The sequence below is a fragment of the Phyllobates terribilis genome, unplaced genomic scaffold (genome assembly GCF_046119375.1).
Source record: "Phyllobates terribilis strain yellow unplaced genomic scaffold, ASM4611937v1 Scaffold_7__3_contigs__length_470593459, whole genome shotgun sequence".
In the NCBI taxonomy this organism is placed as follows: domain Eukaryota; kingdom Metazoa; phylum Chordata; class Amphibia; order Anura; family Dendrobatidae; genus Phyllobates; species Phyllobates terribilis.
In genome coordinates this window covers 109,654,791-109,673,907 of record NW_027362767.1, presented here as the reverse complement: position 1 = coordinate 109,673,907, position 19,117 = coordinate 109,654,791, and the positions used below count along the sequence as shown (strand labels likewise).

At 42.6% G+C, this 19,117-nt stretch overlaps 1 protein-coding gene across 2 annotated transcripts in view; it reads right to left on the bottom strand.

Moving 5' to 3' along the window:
• AKAP6 (A-kinase anchoring protein 6) overlaps positions 1-19,117 on the bottom strand; it is a 424,676-nt gene that overhangs the window by 275,905 nt on the left and 129,654 nt on the right. For both annotated transcript variants that reach the window (XM_073639078.1, XM_073639079.1), the window contains one exon: positions 17,379-18,512. In XM_073639078.1, the coding sequence (XP_073495179.1) occupies positions 17,379-18,512 (1,134 nt within the window). The remainder of the gene's footprint in view (positions 1-17,378; positions 18,513-19,117) is intronic.

The window sequence follows — 19,117 nt, the reverse complement described above, 5'->3', positions numbered from 1 at the left end:
TGAGAAGTGCCCATGTCTGTTTCAAGAGAAGTCATTGTGAAGAAACATGCCTATTATCTGATGCTCTTATCAAGTTCATAATCAGTAAAAAGAAGTTTATTTTTGGACTTTGGTCTCCCTCAATTCGTACTCTAACATCTGGTCCTGGCCTACCCGATATAGCGGCACCATGCAGTCTGCACGGGCGTATCACCCAGGTAACAAGAGCATATACAGCCAGGAACCTCATTTTCATATAGCGTGCACGGGTGTGGAAGACGAGTACCTCGCCCGCTGCTACCGCCCCACGCCATGTTACAATCACGTTTTGAGGGACATCTAACTCTAGGTAGTGTCACTGTTCTATAGTTAAACCACTTCTTGATAACTATCATCATACTGTTCCATAGTATATCTAATGTCTTGGAAAATTTTTGTACCCTTCCCCTGACTGCTAACTTTTAACAATGAGATCCCTTTGTTGTGTTGTAAGCTGCTTATGGACCATGGATATTGCTGTAAAATGCAACCAAGAAAACGTCATGAAAATCCTCCTAGAACAGCAAAACTTTATACGGGACTAATCAGAATCACTGTAAATGATGGCAGCTGTGTACTGACTACTATGTAACATGAGTTTACATGTGATTAATTAATTCTGAGTACAACCACATCCCAAATTGTAAGAGGGTGTTCACTATTACATAATCACATTATTTTAGTTTTGTTACTTTTAGTTTTCCCCTCAAAATTATTTCAGTTTGTTTCTCAATTGAATTGTACAGATTATGGGTGATATTAAAAGTGGAAAAAGTTCTAGAATTCTTCTTCTTGGCACGATGATTTTTAACATGACAAAAAACTGGCATTTTAACAGGGGTGTGTAGACTTTTTATATCCACTGTATATAAGTTTAACCTTGCAAAATATTTGGAATTTAAATTTGTTTAATGCTCTGCCAAATAGCTTTGGGATGGTTGATAGTGATCACTGAAAAAAATGGGAATTAATTGATCAGTCAAACACTATTTTCCTCTGACACTGAAGATGACCTATAAAATTTTTGCTTTTTATCCAGGTGTAAGGAGCAAATAACAGAGATAGGACGGTCTCGATTGGGTGTACCTTGTCGTTATGGGATGGCTTTTATTATTTTTTGATCAAAATAGTGTTTTTGTACCCTATGTTATTTACATGTGCTATTACTATTTATTGCTATTTACTTATTTACTTACTACAGGGTATATGCTCATTTTGTTTTTTTTTTAGTTTTACATTTTATAATATTGGAAAAGTACTATGTGAAAATCCAGAGTCATAAAATAGCACCTGGGAGTTCCTTGTACTATTAAGGCTTGGTTCACACAAACATACTATGCTATCAGCTGAGCATTCCATTGGGATTTCTGTTTGAATCCCTGAAAAACAGTATTCCAACTAAAACACCTACAGAGCCATTCACGTCAATGAAGCCAACAGAGTCACTTTGGACCCTGTCTGGCCTTCATCCTGGCACTGTTTGTCTTTTTCAGATATGCACCATAATTTGTGTGAACCCGACCTACGACTATGTTCAACGAAAGCTGTATTCAAACATCATAATGGAAGCCACAACGATCTGCTGGACCTGTCACATGATGGACTACACTGGTGTTCATCAGGCCCCATTGACTTGGGTTAATGTCGTTTTGGCATGGACTATGTGGTGTCTTTCATATGAAGCTTACCAAGCATACATTAAAGAGGTTGACCACTACTTTATTACTGATGACCTGTCGCTAGGATAGGTCATCAATATCTGATCGGTTGGAGGAACAAATCAATAGGAGGCAGATGTGCAGTACCCAGCTGCGGCCACTATCAGAAGATGGAGTAGCTCCCCAATTGAGCATTTCCAGCCGGTGGCCGCCGACACCTAGAACAGCGTATCGGCAGTGGTACAGGGTGTCAGAACCCGACCGATCAGTCATCGATGATCTATCCTATGGAGAAGTCATTAATGATAAAGTAGTGGACAACCTCTTTAATGCAACCCCTGGCAAAAATTATGGAATCAACGGGCTCGGAGGATGTTCATTCAGTTGTTTAATGTTGTTGAAAAAAAGCAGATCACAGACATGGCACAAAACTAAAGTCATTTCAAATGGCAACTTTAGGGCTTTAAGAAACACTAAAAGAAATCAAGATTAAAAATGTGGTACTCAGTAAGGGTAATTTTTTTCAGACCAAGCAGAGGGAAAAAATCATGGAATCACTCAATTCTGTGGAAAAAAATTATGGAATCACCCTGTAAATTTTCATTTCCAAAACTAAAACCTGCATCAAATTAGATCTGCTCATTAGTCTGCATCTAAAAAGGAGCGATCACACCTTGGAGAGCTGTTGCACCAAGTGGACTGACATGAATCATGGCTCCAAAACGAGAGATGTCAATTGAAACAAAGGAGAGGATTATCAAACTCTTAAAAGAAGGTAAATCATCACGCAATGTTGCAAAAGATGTTGGTTGTTCACAGTCAGCTGTGTCTAAAATCTGGACCAAATACAAACAACATGGGAAGGTTGTTAAAGGCAAACATACTGGTAGACCAAGGAAGACATCAAAGTGTCAAGACTGGAAACTTAAAGCAATATGTCTCCAAAACAGGAAATGCACAACAAAAAAATGAGGAATGAATGGGAGGAAACTGGAGTCAATGTCTATGACCGAACTGTAAGAAACCGCCTAAAGGAAATGGGATCTACATACAGAAAAGCTAAACATAAGCCATCATTAACACCTAAACAGAAAAAAACAAGGCTACAATGGGCTAAGGAAAAGCAATCGTGGACTGTGGATGACTGGATGAAAGTCATATTCAGTGATGAATCGCAAATCTGCATTGGGCAAGGTGATGATGCTGGAACTTTTGTTTGGTGCCATTCCAATGAGATTTATAAAGATGACAGCATAAAGAGAACATGCAAATTTCCACAGTCATTGATGATATGGGGCTGCATATTTGGTAAAGGCACTGGAGGGATGACTGTCATTACATCTTCAATAAATGCCCAAGTTTACATTGATATTTTGGACAGTTTTCTTATCCCATCAATTGAAAGGATGTTTGGGGATGATGACATCATTTTGATGATAATGCATCCTGCCATAGAGCAAAAATGGTGAAAACATTCCTTGAAAGAAGACACATAAGGTCAATGTCACGGCCTGCAAATAGTCCAGATCTCAATCCAGTTGAAAATCTTTGGTGGAAGTTGAAGAAAATGGTCCATGACAAGGCTCCAACCTGCAAAGCTGATCTGGCAACAGCAATCAGAGAAAGTTGGAGCCAGATTGATGAAGAGTACTGTTTGTCACTCATTAAGTCCATGCCTCAGAGACTGCAAGCTGTTATTAACCCCTTTCCAACCATGTCAGTAATAGTACGTAGCTGTGCCCTGGGACTTATGGACCAGCTACGTATTATTACGCGCGCTGCGATCGCGCCCACACACAAGCGGTGCGGGGCGATCGCCGCCGGGTGTCAGCTGATTGTCACAGCTGACACCCGGTGCTATGTGCTGGGAGCAGTCCACACCGCTCCCAGCACATTAACCCCTGCAATGCTGCTATCGAAGTCGATTGCAGCATTGCGGTGGCAAGGGGGGAGGTGATCGGTATACTCACCTCTCCTGCTGGCGTCCAGCGATGTCTGCGGCGGCTTCCAGATGTTGCCATGACGACCCTATGTCGTCATGACAACATCCGGGTAACCAGGAGGCAGGACGTTACTTTGGTCATGCGCAGTGCGCGACCAAAGTAATGTCTCCCCTGTGTGCAGCGCTGACAGGCTGCATGACAAAGGGAGCTGCTGCTCTCTATGCCATGCAGCCGATCAGGCTGCAAAAAGTGAAAGTCCCATAGTGGGACAATGTGTAAAAGTAAAAAAAAAAAGTAGAAAAGTGAAAAAAAAATGAAAAAAATAGTCCCCAAAAAATAAAAACATATTGAACCCATAATATTTATTTATTTTGAAAAAAAAAATAAACCAATAAAAGTACACATATTTGGTATCGCCGCGTCCAGAATGACCCGGCCTATAAAACTGTCCCACTAGTTAACACCTTTAGTGAACATGGTAAAAAAAAAAAAAAAAACAAAGCAAAAAACAATGCTTTATCATCATACCGCCAAACAAAAAATGGAATAACACGCGATCAAAAATACGAATGTAAATAAAAATGGTACCGCTAAAAACGTCATCTTGTCCCGCAAAAAACAAGCCACCACACAACAGCTCCATTGTCCAAAAAAAAAGTTAGAGCTCTCAGAATAAAGCGATACAAAAAAAATATTTTTTCTACAAAATCGTTTTTATTGTGTAAAAGCGGCAAAACATAAAAAAAACTATATAAATGCGGTACCGCTGTAAATGCACTGACCCGAAGAATAACGCTGCATTATCAATTTTACCACACGCGGAACGGCATAAAGAAAAACGCAAAAAAACAATTCCTGAATTGTTGGTTTTTGTTTATTCTGCCTCCCAAAAATCAGAATAGAAAGCGATCAAAAAATGTCACGTGCCCAAAAATGGTACCAATAAAAGCGTCAACTTGTCCCGCAAAAAACAAGCCATCACATGACTCTGTCGGCCAAAATATGGAAAAATTATAGCTCTCAAAATATGGTGATGCAAACACTAGTCTTTGCAAAAAAAGGGTCTTTTAGTGTGTGGCAGCTGTCAGTCATAAAAACCCGATATGATTCTGGTATCTCTGTAATCGCACCGACCCGAAGAATAAAGTCGTCTAATCACTTATGCCACACAAGGAATGGTGTAAAAAAAATAAACTCTAGGGTTACGGTTGTGCTAGGGTTAGGGTTGGGCTATGGTTAGGGTTGGGGTTGTATTAGGGTTGGGGCTATGGTTGGGGTTTTTTCAAAAGTAAAGAAAAAAAAAATGATGACAATATGGCGACCAGTGTTGAGTACAAGTGCTTGCTACTTGAGTTTGCATCGGGTACTCGGGTATGCATGGGTGCTCGAGTGACATGCTCGAGTCTCTGCCCCATATGCTTTGGGCCAAAAAAAACGTTGCTGGGATCGTCTGCCATGCACGAGCGATCCCCGCATGTTTTTTTTTGGGTGTCTAACAACCGTGAAACATGCGGGGCGGGGACTCGAGCATGTCACTCGAGCACGCGCGATACTTGGTGCATACCCGAGTACCCGATGCTAACTTAAGTAGTGAGCACTTGCGCTCAAGACTAATGACAACTTATTCAATATAATGACCTAATGTTATCAAATTCTGTCGTACCTTTGGGTTCAAAATGTACACTATACTCCTTGATAAAATTCTTGAGGGGTCTAGTTTCCAAAATGGGGTCACTTGTGGGGGGTTTCGACTATTTCGGCACATCAGGGGCTCCCGAAATGCGACATGGCGTCCGCTCTTGATTCCAGGCAATTTTGCGTTCAAAAAGTCACACAGTGCTCCTTCCCTTCCGAACCCTGACGTGCGCCCAAACAGTGTATTTTCCCCACATATGGGGTATTGGCGTACTCAGGAGAAATTGCACAACAGTTTTTAGGTTCCATTTTCTCCTCTTACCCTTGTGAAACTAAAAAAATTGGGCCAAAAAGATCATTTTTGTGGAAAAAGTTAGATTTTTTCATTTTCACGGCTTCATGTTCTAAACTTCTGTAAAGCACCTGGGGGTTAAGGGTGCTCACCACACATCTAGGGGTCACCACACAACCTCAGGGGTCTAGTTTCCAAAATGGTATCACTTGTGGGGGTTTTCCACTGTTTAGGCACATCATGGGCACATCCGCTAATTATTCAAGCAAATTTTACATTCAAAGAGTAAAATGGCGCTCCTTCCCTTCCGAACCCTGCCGTGCACCCAAACAGTGGTTTTACCCCACATATGGGGTATCGGCTTACTCAGGAGAGATTGCACAACAAGTTGCATGGTGCAATTTCTCCTGTTACCCTTATGAAAATGCAAAACTGTAGGCTGAAAAACATTTTTGTGGGAAAAATGTGAAAACTTTATTTTCACGGCTCCATGTTCTAAACTTTTGTGAAGCACCTGGGGGTTCAAGATGCTCACCTCACATCTAGATAAGTTCCCTGAGGGGTCTAGTTTCCAAAATGGTGTCACTTGTGGGGGGTTTCCACTGTTTAGGCACATCAGGGGCTCTCCAAACGCAACATGGCGTCCGCTAATTATTCAAGCAAATTTTGCATTCAAAAAGTCAAATGGCGCTCCTTCCCTTCTGAGCCCTGCTGTGCACCCAAGCAATGTTTTTTCCCCACGTATGGGGTATCTGCGTACTCAGGGGAAATTGAACAACAAATTTTGGGGTCCATTTTTTCCTGTTACCCTTGCAAAAATAAAAAAATTGGGGTCTAAAGTAATATTTTTGTGAAAAAAGTTAAATGTTCATTTTTTTCTTCCCCATTCCAAACATTCCTGTGAAGCACATGAAGGGTTAATAAACTTCTTGAATGTGGTTTTGAGCACCTTGAGGGGTGCAGTTTTTAGAATGGTGTCACTTTTGGGTATTTTCTGTCATAAAGCCCCCTCAAAGTCACTTCAAATGTGATGTGGTCACTAAAAAAATGGTTTTGTAAATTTTGTTGGAAAAAATTAGAAATCACTGATCAACTTTTAACCCTTATAGCGCACTAATAAAAAAAAAAATTGGTTCCAAAATTGTGCTTATGTAAAGTAGATATGTGGGAAATGTTATTTATTAACTATTTTGTGTGACATATCTCTCTGATTTAATGGAATAAAAATTAAAATTTTGAAAATTGTGAAATTTTCAACATTTTCACCAAATTTCCAATTTTTTCACAAATAAACACAAGTGATATCGAAGAAATTTTACCACTATCATGAAGTACAATATGTCATGAAAAAACAATCTCAGAATCAGGGGGATCCGTTGAAGTGTTTCAGAGTAATTACCTCATAAAGTGACAGTGGTCAGAATTGTAAAAATTGGCCTGGTCATTAACGTGCAAACCACCCTCGGGGGTAAAGGGGTTAAAGCCAGAGGTGGTGCAACAAAATACTAGTGATGTATTGGAGTGTTCTTTTGTGTGTTTGTTTTTCATGATTCCATAATTTTTTCCTCAGAATTGAGTGATTCCATAACTTTTTCCCTCTGCTTGGTCTGAAAAAAATTACCCTTACTGAGTACCACATTTTTAATCTTGATTTCTTTTAGTGTTTCTTAAAGCCCTAAAGTTGCCATTTGAAATGACTTTAGTTTTGTGCCATGTCTGTGATCTGCTTTTTTTCAACAACATTAAACAACTGAATGAACATCCTCCGAGCCCGGTGATTCCATAATTTTTGCCAGGGGTTGTAGAACATTATAGGTAATGGTGGCCATGTCACACCACCGGCTATTGAGGCTTAAAGGGGTATTCCCATCTCCAAGATCCTATCCTAATATGTAGTAGATATAATAATAATAATCATATTAGCAAATACCTCCAATTACAAATGTAGTACAGTTCTTCAGATTTGCTATGTTGCTTACCCCATGTGCAGGCATTGCAGTAGCTTAGGTATCCATGGTTATGACCACTCATGCAGTGACAGTTAGCTAGCTGTTAGTGGTGGTAACCATGGATACCTAAGCTACTGCAATGCCCTGCACATAGGGTAAGCGACATAGCGAATTAGAAGAGCTATACTACATTTCTAATTGGAGGTATTTGCTAATATTATTATTATTATGACACCTTTTACATATTGGCATAGGGTACTGGAGTTGGGAATACCCCTTTAAAGGAAACATTGCTGGTTTAACTTTGTTTTTTTGTCCTGTACAGGGCACATGGAAAAGAGGGAAGCAAATAGTCGGCCATTTTCATATACTTGGTTTCAGTGGTCCCGAACACAACAGTTCAATCACCTGTACATCACTATATAACCTCATATATAATTCTTCTGGACTAGGTGAAATAAGCAAAATATTTGGTCTCCTCTGCTGTACGACATACAGTGCAATTACACAATGGTAAGTCCATTTTAAATATTATATATAATATATTTAGGCTGATATGAGAGATGAGTGAATATCTGAAAATCTGCTTAATCTGTCTTCAAAAAAGATGTAAAAGCCTCATTAGGAGAAAAAAATGCTGGTTTTAAGAACCTGAGCCAGTGCGAAGTACTGTGTAAGCGTTAAAAAGACGCAAGGGTTTAATTACTTTTCTATATCACACCACTGCTGGCTCAAAGAGGGAGCCCTTGAAGGGCTTGTGAAGCCCAGTGGACTATAGATCTGAGCACGCTGTCTAATGATGAAAAATGGGCGGATTTTTTGGTATATACAGCCAAAGCATCAATCAACGGCCTAATCAAAGAAAATGCAAAGAAAATGTTCTCAGTAGGCAAGGGTAGTAAAATAACAAGAAAATATTCCCTATTGATGCTCACTGTGTGAGTAAAGATATATTAGATGCTGTGGTGTGTAACAACCAGGCTGTATGGTCACAGGACTGTAATATGGCAGTAGAAGCACAGCGGCTTCTTTATAAGCAGGAGAAATCTAGTAATAGTATGGGACAGCTGAGCAGAGAGGTCCTGCCTATACCTGTCAATGTGGGGTCAAATAGTTTATGTTGTTTTCATGGGCTGACGAGACGCCTCTGAGAGTTTGATACCACTATAGTATATTCAGGCTCGGACTGGCCCACAGGAGAACAGGAGAATCCTCCGGTGGACCCCTCTTATATCAGCAGTATTTGGCGCAATATACTTGAATCACTTTGTACAGACAAAGGCAGCATCTTATTCATTTATCAATCTACTCAGTTTATTGCTATAGAAATTTACGAATGAGGATAAAGTCAGGCCAGGTTTCCGCCATTGTGCACCTCTATAACTATAGGCCAGGTTTCCGCCGTCGTGCACCTCTGTAACTATAGGCCAGGTTTCCGCCGTCGTGCACCTCTATAACTATAGGCCAGGTTTCCACCGTCGTGCACCTCTGTACCTATAGGCCAGGTTTCCGCCATGGTGCACCTCTATAACTATAGGCCAGGTTTCCGCCGTTGTGCACCTCTATAACTATAGACCAGGTTTCCGCCGTCGTGCACCTCTATAACTATAGGCCAGGTTTCCACCGTCGTGCACCTCTGTAACTATAGGCCAGGTTTCCGCCATGGTGCACCTCTATAACTATAGGCCAGGTTTCCGCCATTGTGCACCTCTATAACTATAGGCCAGGTTTCCGCCGTTGTGCACCTCTATAACTATAGGCCAGGTTTCTGCCGTCGTGCACCTCTATAACTATAGGCCAGGTTTCCACCGTTGTGCACCTCTGTAACTATAGGCCAGGTTTCCGCCATGGTGCACCTCTATAACTATAGGCCAGGTTTCCGCCATTGTGCACCTCTATAACTATAGGCCAGGTTTCCGCCGTCGTGCACCTCTATAACGATAGGCCAGGTTTTCGCCGTCGTGCACCTCTATAACTATAGGCCAGGTTTCCGCCGTCGTGCACCTCTATAACTATAGGCCAGGTTTCCGCCGTCGTGCACCTCTACAACTATAGGTCAGGTTTCCACCATGGTGCACCTCTATAACTATAGGCCAGGTTTCCGCCTTTGTGCACCTCTATAACTATAGGCCAGGTTTCCGCCGTCGTACACCTCTATAACGATAGGCCAGGTTTTCGCCGTCGTGCACCTCTATAACTATAGGCCAGGTTTCCGCCGTCGTGCACTTCTATAACTATAGGCCAGGTTTCCACCATCGTGCACTTCTATAACTATAGGTCAGGTATTACGCCAATGTCCAGGCCAGAGTTCACTACATGTTATATGGTTGCACTGTGAGCTCCATCCTGAATGTGGCTGGAAGTTCTGGTTTATAGTGAAGAGGCCAGAGATGCAGTGTGCCCTAAGACAGAGCAGTCAGTGGTGAGTATACATTTTTTCCCAACACCGTTCCCACTTACCTACATATCCAGGTTAGGAACAAACCTACTGAACATATCTGGTTCGTAACCCAGGAACTGTATTGGTTGTCATTACTTTTTAATTAATTTTGTAGGAAATAAAAATCTCTTGACTCTTGTTATAGCTCTTGTGTACAGGTATATAGAGATGTATTGGTATATAGAGATGTATTTCTATGTACCAGTACAATATCCCTGTAAAAGACAAGAATACATTTTATCTCTTTAGAGAGAAATAATCCATTATCCCTAGCAGTGCAGCCTGTGGCTCACAGCAAAAGCTCCTCTCTGTCTTGTAATAGGTTGTAGGTTTGAATCTCAGGACAAGACACATTCATATAAAATATAATACTTGATAAAGTATAAATGAGAGCATAGAGAAATGCAGGGGCCCTTTGTCCAATGTGGAACAATCAAAGCACCGTCTTGTCTATGTAGCTAACAGTGCAGCTGCACAAGTAGAATGTCTGTTATCTTTACACCTTGTGGCTCACTGTGGGGTTTTGACGCTGCGTCAGAAAGCAGCATCTTACAGTTCCAGCAAAGTGCCTGGGATACCTTAGATACCGGCCTGACGCTTCTCACCCAGCCAAACCCGAACTCACACTTTGCACTGATGAGGGGCAGTACCCCGAAACACAGTGTCTGCAAATTGAGTTTCTGGTTCTGGCTTATATCCTAAGTCATGTGATAAGGCTCGTTAAAGGGTCACTATTGACTTTTAGGATTGCTACTTCCTGTAGGTGGCGCTAGAGATCTGGTCCTTTTCCTCTCTGAAGAGACAATTGGGATTTATAGAGATCTCCTGTCCACTGTACTTCTTTCTTACTCAGCGTAAACTGACCTGCGGTGCGAGCTTCAAATCTGCAACAAGTCAATCTCTCTTGCTGGTGCGCTGAGTTTCCTGTGCAGATTTTCCCCCATAGACTTGTATTAGATGCGGAAAATCCGCAGTTAAAAAACGCATATGGGTTATTAGGGGGTTTCCGCAGGGGAAGCACATCAAGTACGTAATAAGCGTATCAATAAAGTTTTGTTGAAGCCAAATACGGAACTCCCAACTTTTGAAGAATAGAAAGAGGGACAAATGATGTGGTGGCAAATCTTGGCCACTCCCCAATCCACGTCCATTTACCATTTCTTTCTCCCCTGGCAGGAGGAGTTGTCAGAGGGGCGCCGGCAGTGAGGGAAATTCAGCAGACGCCTGAGATTGCAGGGTGTAGACCCAAATCTGGGACTGTCCGCTGTATCCGGGACAGTTAGAACTAGAGATGAGAGGATGGATTCCTGGGTCTGTGGTCCAGTGTCCAGATCATTGCTACCTGGCGGATGGACAGGAGACCGTGAATCTCTAACCTTCCGGCGTCCCCGGCGGCTTTTGATCACCCATAGCCGGAGGGACATCATCAGTGCGTCCTGCTCATCTCTAGTTGGGACCTGTGGATTATTTTTTGTTCCCTCATTCACAGTCGGAGCCGCCAGAACTTTCTCATCTTTATGTAGCATCAATATACGACATTCGGCTTTTTTGTGTCTGTAAGGCCGTGTTCACACGTTGCAGAAATACTCTGTTTTTTGCTTTTTGCAGGATCCGCACCAAACTACACAATAACAATCTTCTCCCCCTTATTTGATGCGTTTCTGGTGCAGCTGTGAAGCCGCGTTTTTAATGTGCTTTTTATAGTACAGAAAAGCTTTGATTCTGCACTTAATAAAGTATCTGCATTTTTTTACATGTTTTTTTCAGACTCCACATAGAAAACAAGATGAAAGAAAAAGCACCAAAACCACAAAGTTCAGCGACATCTTAGACCACAGGGGGCGCAGTTCTCATGAAATCACATCCACTTTGCTTGGACAGTTAAACACAGCAGGATTTCTGTTCAAAAACACAGCAGAAAAAAAGCAGCATTTACCCTACATGTGAACACGGTCTAAATGTCCAAGCAAAGTGGAGATCATTCCATGAAATCTCTGCCCTCTGTGCGCCTAAAGATGCTGCTGAACTCTGTGGTTTTGGTGCATTTTTTCTCTGTAGGCTTCTTCTGAAAAAAACGTATGAGAAAATAAAAACGCCGCTGCATTTTTAAGTGCAGAATCAAAGCTTTTCTGTACTATTAAAAAAGAGTTAAAAACTCTGTTTCACATCTGCATCAAAATCTCATCAAATAAGGGGAAAACGCATAAAAGAAACGCAGCAAACGCGCAATAATCCGAGAAGATTGTTACTGCGTCGTCTGGTGTGGACACCTGCAGAAAACATGCAGTAGAAAAAACGCAGCGTTTATGCTATATGTGATCACAACCTCAGCGTTACATTTTTAATACATTTTTTATGGGTTTAATAGAGAAAAAATATAAATCACGCCATATTTTTATCGCTCTTTACCGATTCCCATAAATAATCTGATCATGCGGGTTGTTAGGATTACAGGGACACCAAATATGTCCATTCTGTCTATTATTTGCTGACTTGTGATGATTAATATTATTTTTTTTAAAAAGCGCATTATCAATAACAATATTTTAAGTGTTTTTCATTATTTTTTAGTAATTTAATAGGAAGAAAAAAATATTTTATTATCCATTTAGAATTCAGAGAGATCAAAATACTGTCCTGTGTACAATGTATCAGTACAATCTGCCTGTGGAGTCAGAGCCTGCAGTACAGATCAAGTACACAAAATTCTCCTGATACTTATCACCAGAGCTATTCACTCAGTATATTTAGCTCCTGCCTGTGATGTTGTGGGTTGTGGGTTTGAGATCTGGGTAGACTCCCCCAAAAGAAGTAAAAATTATATTTTTGCAATTGCTTATTATTTTTATTAGTTTTATAGGAACAAAACAATCTGACTTTTTTTCACCTCAGTATACAAGCACAAAGAAATACACTGCTGTATACAATGTACATGTATAATCTGCTTCTGGGTTCACTGCCTGCAATACATGTCAAGATTACCAAAATCTCCTATCCACATCATTATGAGCTGTAGCTCATAGATAAAGCTGCTGCCTGCAAACATAGAAAAGTGAGTTTGCTTCCTGGATGGCAGGAGAAGTAAATAAATTTAATTTATGCAGTGAGAAGCAGCCCCACCCCATGGGGAGGAGGAGCTATGGGAGCGATGGAGAGGTGAGTATAGAAAGCCAGGACCAAGCAATGACGTGGGGGGGACAACCCCGTTGAATCATTCAGACTTTTCTTGTTTTGTTTCTTTCATCGGCTACATTTAATTTGCCAAATATACTGAAAAAAAAAAAAAGGAAAAAAAATCCAATGGGGTTCAACGTTGAGCATGCAATTCTGTTTTTTGGGGTTTTGTTTTTAGGGCATTCGCTGTTCAGTAAAAAACGACCGAGTTACACGATTCTTTATGTCAGTATGATTACGGAATCACCTCACTTGTAGAATTAATTTTTCACTATGTGTGGGGGGACTGCGGGGACATCAAATTGTAGGGGTACTTTCAAAGCATCATAATGAGTAAATGGGGTGTGTCAAAAAAGGGTATCACTAATGGTTTGCCTTCACTAGGAGCACTATATCTATGTGGGAACATATAAAGGACTGGGTGAGGTTAGAGAAGTGACTTACTGTAAAATAAATATATAAGTATGTGTTACTCTTTAATAGCTTTGGGACGTAGAATGCTGTTGTTACAAAGGGACATCATTGTTGATGTCCAGCATTAAAAGGAGTAAGAGGCTGGAAGGTGTCTGAAAATGTACTGAGTGTCCTGGTTTAAGATGGTATATTTCCTGCATTAGTTATTTATAATATTTAGCTATTAACTTTGGATTAATTAAATTATAATTGAGTTATTTAACCAATGCATATATAGTGTGTGAGTACATGAAAATTCTGAAGTGAGCACACGCTAAACTCTTATGTGCAATTTTAATTTTAACCACAAGATGGCAGTGCAAGTTAGCAAATGAAAAAGTACCACTACAAAGCTGAGTGCACAAGGCTGTAGCTCAGCTCAGTAAAAGCTTAGAGTTGTGCTGTAATGCAAAACTAATAATATCCGATGAGCCGACATTTTATTTCCCAAGCCTTTGAATGTATAGGAATGCATACAGAAGCATTACTTGCCGCTATCTTAAGGGGGATTTGTGATATTTTGTTTTCAGCATAGGTTTGCAGAATGTGCCTCATTATTTGCTGCAGGTGACCTGTATAGTCATGACTTCATCACTGCATACTGTCGACAAGGACTGGGGCAGCAGTGGAGAGGCAGCACTGGACCTGGGGAGGGTGAGTATAGATCAGTGGCGAACACAAACTGCTGAAGGCCCCCTTAACTGCCTTCCGATCCTGGTTCTAAAACCGGTGAATCCCCGCAGCGCACAGTGCGTGTTCGGGGGGAGGATTCCTAAGTCTGTAGTCACACAGAGTGACTGCAGACTTATCGATTTGACCAGACAACCCCTTTAAAGAGGTTGTCCACTTATAGGACAATGCCCTTCTCATTCCTCATGTTTGGCCATGTTAAAATAAAAACACTTACTTTATACTCGCCTCCCGTGGCGGCGCTGTTCCAGTGGTGCCGGCGTCAGCACCTGGCACACCCAGGCAAGTGCTGGGGCCCTGGACCATCAGGGGGGCCCACTCGCCGTCGGGGCCCGGGCCACTCCCCCACTGTCTCTGCAGGACCGCTGGTGCTGTTTGACTGCCATCTCTTTACCAGACATGAAAGTGCGCATTGCACTGTGCGGCTGTGTCTGCTAGTAATGATTTGGCATGGTTGGCACTGCCCTTTAATTTTGCTTGTGTGTCGCCCCTGCCGCGTCATTACTAGCAGATACAGCCGCTCAGCGCACTGCGCGCGGCCATTTCTGGTAAAGTGACACCCATCAAACAGCGCCAGCAGTCCTGCACAGATGCTGGGGGAGTGGCCCGGGCGAGTCGGTCCCCCTGATGGTCCAGGTCCATGTCTGTTTGATGGCCATCACTTTCACAGTCACACACACCGGCAGCCCTGCACAGCCACATGCCAGAGGAGCTGGATTGGAGACAGGCCAGATTCCCCAATCCCCATATTTAAAAATATTTCTAATATGTGTGTGCATATATAATGTGAATATCTATTTATGTCAGTGTGTATGACTGTGTATATATATTCATGTCTGTTTTATATGTGACATAAATATATATTTTATATGTCTGCATACTGTGTGTGTGTGCATGTCTGCGTACTGTGTATGTGCATGTCTGCATACTGTGTGTGTGCATGTCTGCGTACTGTGTGTGTGCATGTCTGCATACTGTGTGTATGTGTATATCTACATACTGTGTGTGTGTGCATGTCTACATACTGTGTGTGTGTGCATGTCTACATACTGTGTGTGTGTGCATGTCTACATACTGTGTGTATGTGCATGTCTGCATACTGTGTGTGTGTGCATGTCTACATACTGTGTGTGTGTGCATGTCTACATACTGTGTGTGTGTGCATGTCTACATACTGTGTGTATGTGCATGTCTGCATACTGTGTGTGTGTGCATGTCTGCGTACTGTGTATGTGCATGTCTGCGTACTGTGTGTGTGCATGTCTGCGTACTGTGTGTGTGCATGTCTGCGTACTGTGTGTGTGTGCATGTCTGCATACTGTGTGTATGTGTATATCTGCATACTGTGTGTATGTGCATGTCTGCATACTGTGTGTGTGTGCATGTCTACATACTGTGTGTGTGTGCATGTCTGCATACTGTGTGTATGTGCATGTCTGCATACTGTGTGTATGTGTTTGTCTGCATACTGTGTGTATGTGCATGTCTACATACTGTGTGTATGTGCATGTCTGCATACTGTGTGTATGTGCATGTCTGCATACTGTGTGTATGTGCATGTCTGCATACTGTGTGTGTGTGCATGTCTGCGTACTGTGTGTGTGCATGTCTGCATACTGTGTGTGTGTGCATGTCTGCATACTGTGTGTGTGTGCATGTCTGCATACTGTGTGTGTGCATGTCTGCATACTGTGTGTGTGTGCATGTCTGCATACTGTGTGTATGTGCATGTCTGCATACTGTGTGTATGTGCATGTCTTCATACTGTGTGTGTGTGCATGTCTGCATACTGTGTGTGTGCATGTCTGCATACTGTGTGTGTGTGAATGTCTGCATACTGTGTGTGTGTGCATGTCTGCATACTGTGTGTGTGTGCATGTCTGCATACTGTGTGTGTGTGCATGTCTGCATACTGTGTGTGTGCATGTCTGCATACTGTGTGTTTGTGCATGTCTGCATACTGTGTGTGTGCATGTCTGCATACTATGTGTGTGTGCATGTCTGCATACTGTGTGTGCATGTCTGCATACTGTGTGTGTGCATGTCTGCATACTGTGTGTGTGCATGTCTGCGTACTGTGTGTGTGTGCATGTCTGCATACTGTGTGTATGTGTATATCTGCATACTGTGTGTATGTGCATGTCTGCATACTGTGTGTGTGCATGTCTGCATACTGTGTGTGTGTGCATGTCTGCATACTGTGTGTGTGTGCATGTCTGTGTACTGTGTGTGTGCATGTCTGCATACTGTGTGTGTGTGCATGTCTGCATACTGTGTGTGTGTGCATGTCTGCATACTGTGTGTGTGTGCATGTCTGCATACTGTGTGTGTGCATGTCTGCATACTGTGTGTGTGCATGTCTGCATACTGTGTGTGTGCATGTCTGCATACTGTGTGTGTGCATGTCTGCATACTGTGTGTGTGTGCATGTCTGCATACTGTGTGTGTGCATGTCTGCATACTGTGTGTGTGCATGTCTGCATACTGTGTGTGTGTGCATGTCTGCATACTGTGTGTGTGTGCATGTCTGTGTACTGTGTGTGTGCATGTCTGCATACTGTGTGTGTATGCATGTCTGCATACTGTGTGTGTGCATGTCTGCATACTGTGTGTGTGTGCATGTCTGCATACTGTGTGTGTGCATGTCTGCATACTGTGTGTGTGTGCATGTCTGCATACTGTGTGTGTGCATGTCTGCATACTGTGTGTGTGTGCATGTCTGCATACTGTGTGTATGTGCATGTCTGCATATTGAGACTCTTTCGCCCGGAGCCCACGAAAACCTGGAGCCGGCCCTGGGTGTCGATACTTGCGTTCCCGGGCCTCATGTGCGGTTGTTATGACATGTGGTGCCTGGCGCCCAATCAGCGCTGGCGTCACTGGCCCCGCCTTCGAACATATAAATAATGAAGAGGAAGTCAGGACTGCGGCTGCTCTCTGACTCATTCTTGATAAATATAGCAGGATCAGAGGAGCGTAGGAACAAAAAAAAACAATCCCAGACTCAGGAGAACAGTGGCATTTAGACTATGTAAAAATTCATATCTTTGGCAAATTCCTCTCTAAAGTGTCAAAACACAGAAGACTAAATGTCCCTCTTTATGATCTGATCACTGGTAGACTTACCTGAATTTTTTCCCAGACATGCCGATCATTATCCTGTCTCTGTATATCCCACATTAGCCTCTGTATAAGTGCTGCTCTGTTCTGTCGTACGCTGTTTGCTGGAGCACCGGATTGTGGCGTTGATCGCCCACTGCCATTCAGATACAGCGCCATCTCACTGGGTGTACTCGGAGAGATACAACGGGGTGAGCTAGGCCCAAGCTCTGAGCCTGAACTTATCTCCCAGTCCTCTACATCCCGCAGTGCTGGTTGGGGCTCTTCAGGAGTTGGAGATACCAGCTGTGAAAGGCTACCTAGGCGCAAGGCAAGAAGGTCTGCTTGGTGTAAATGTGGTGGTAATGCCAGGAACTCATCTGACCCATACCAACTGTCTGGCCCTAATTCCTGTGGAGGTGAATCCAGCAGTCTGTTTTCCTGATGGTCTTTCTGACTTCCATTTGGTGTGCTGCAGAGCGAGTGATCACAATTGTTGGACAACTCACTACCATCTAGGTCCTGGTGGTCCTCACTGTAGTGCTCTCTTGACGCCATATTCTGTTTAATGACTTCGTCTTCAAGTACTTGACTCGGAAGAAATGATGGGACTGCGGGAGTCAAACTAAGACCAAAGTGCTTTTGTGGGGAAGTGGGACACACTGTCAAAGGCAAGTTAGGTTCATTGGATGACTGGTTGTAGGCTGGTGCCCAGTCAGTCAGATCATTAAGAAAAAGTCCCCTCTTTGGCAAGGAGGGACGTGTAGGGGAATCTCCTCCATGATCACTGCTCTCTTGAAGAGGTCTTTTTGGTGTGGTGCTTTCGCTGGAAGTGAACATTTTAAGAGACTGCTGTCCTGGCTCATCAAGCTGTTTAGGTGGGAAGTCTTGTTCCATCTCAGCATTAAGGGCGATGTCTTTGTCGGAAATCACAGTCAGCAGGCCTGGACCCTTAACCAGATCTGGAAACTCCTGTTGCATAGCGTTGTATGTCCAATCTTCTAACGGCTTTGCAGGAGGAGGTGGTGTGTCCTCCTCCCTAGGACTATAGTCTGACAACTCAAATGCTGTGATCCCACAATCTAAAGAGAGATAATCTGGGGGGCATCTAATGGTCAACTGACCCGAGCCATCCACTTCAGTGAGAGCGTCCAGCCTATCCTGGAAGGAAAAAAGAAAGAGTTCAATTGACTGTTTTATATAATCTACCAATCCCTAAGACACCAAGATACCATAAATATACTGACTACAAATGTTTTTCAATAAATTCTCCCACTATGTACTGTGCATAATACTATGGGACTAACTAATGCCATCTCCTATGGGAGAGTTTTCAAATTTTCTTAAACTAATCTTAAATGTTTTTTTTTTAAAGAAACATTGTCTGATCTAATAAACTTAATTTATATGGCATTCTCCAATGTGGAGCTCTTAGTTCTCTATGGGCCTTCCTCCTCCAACAGATTGCTTTTTAGGGTATGGGTTAGGCTGGGTTTCAGAGCGGATCCGCTCCCAGAAAACGCTCAAAAGAATACAAACTGTATGCATTTCTATGTAAAAAACACTTGCTGCTCATATGTTCAGTTTTGAGAATCTTTTAACCACTTCAGGTTTCAAAAGACACAAGACCAACCCATCCGAGCCCGTGTCATGTGACCGTGGAGCGCCAATGGGTTGGCCTGACAGCCGGGGGTCTGCAGAAGACCTCTTTGCTGGTCATTGCAGATCTCCTATGAATGCCAGCCCGTGGCGGGCGTTCATAAGAG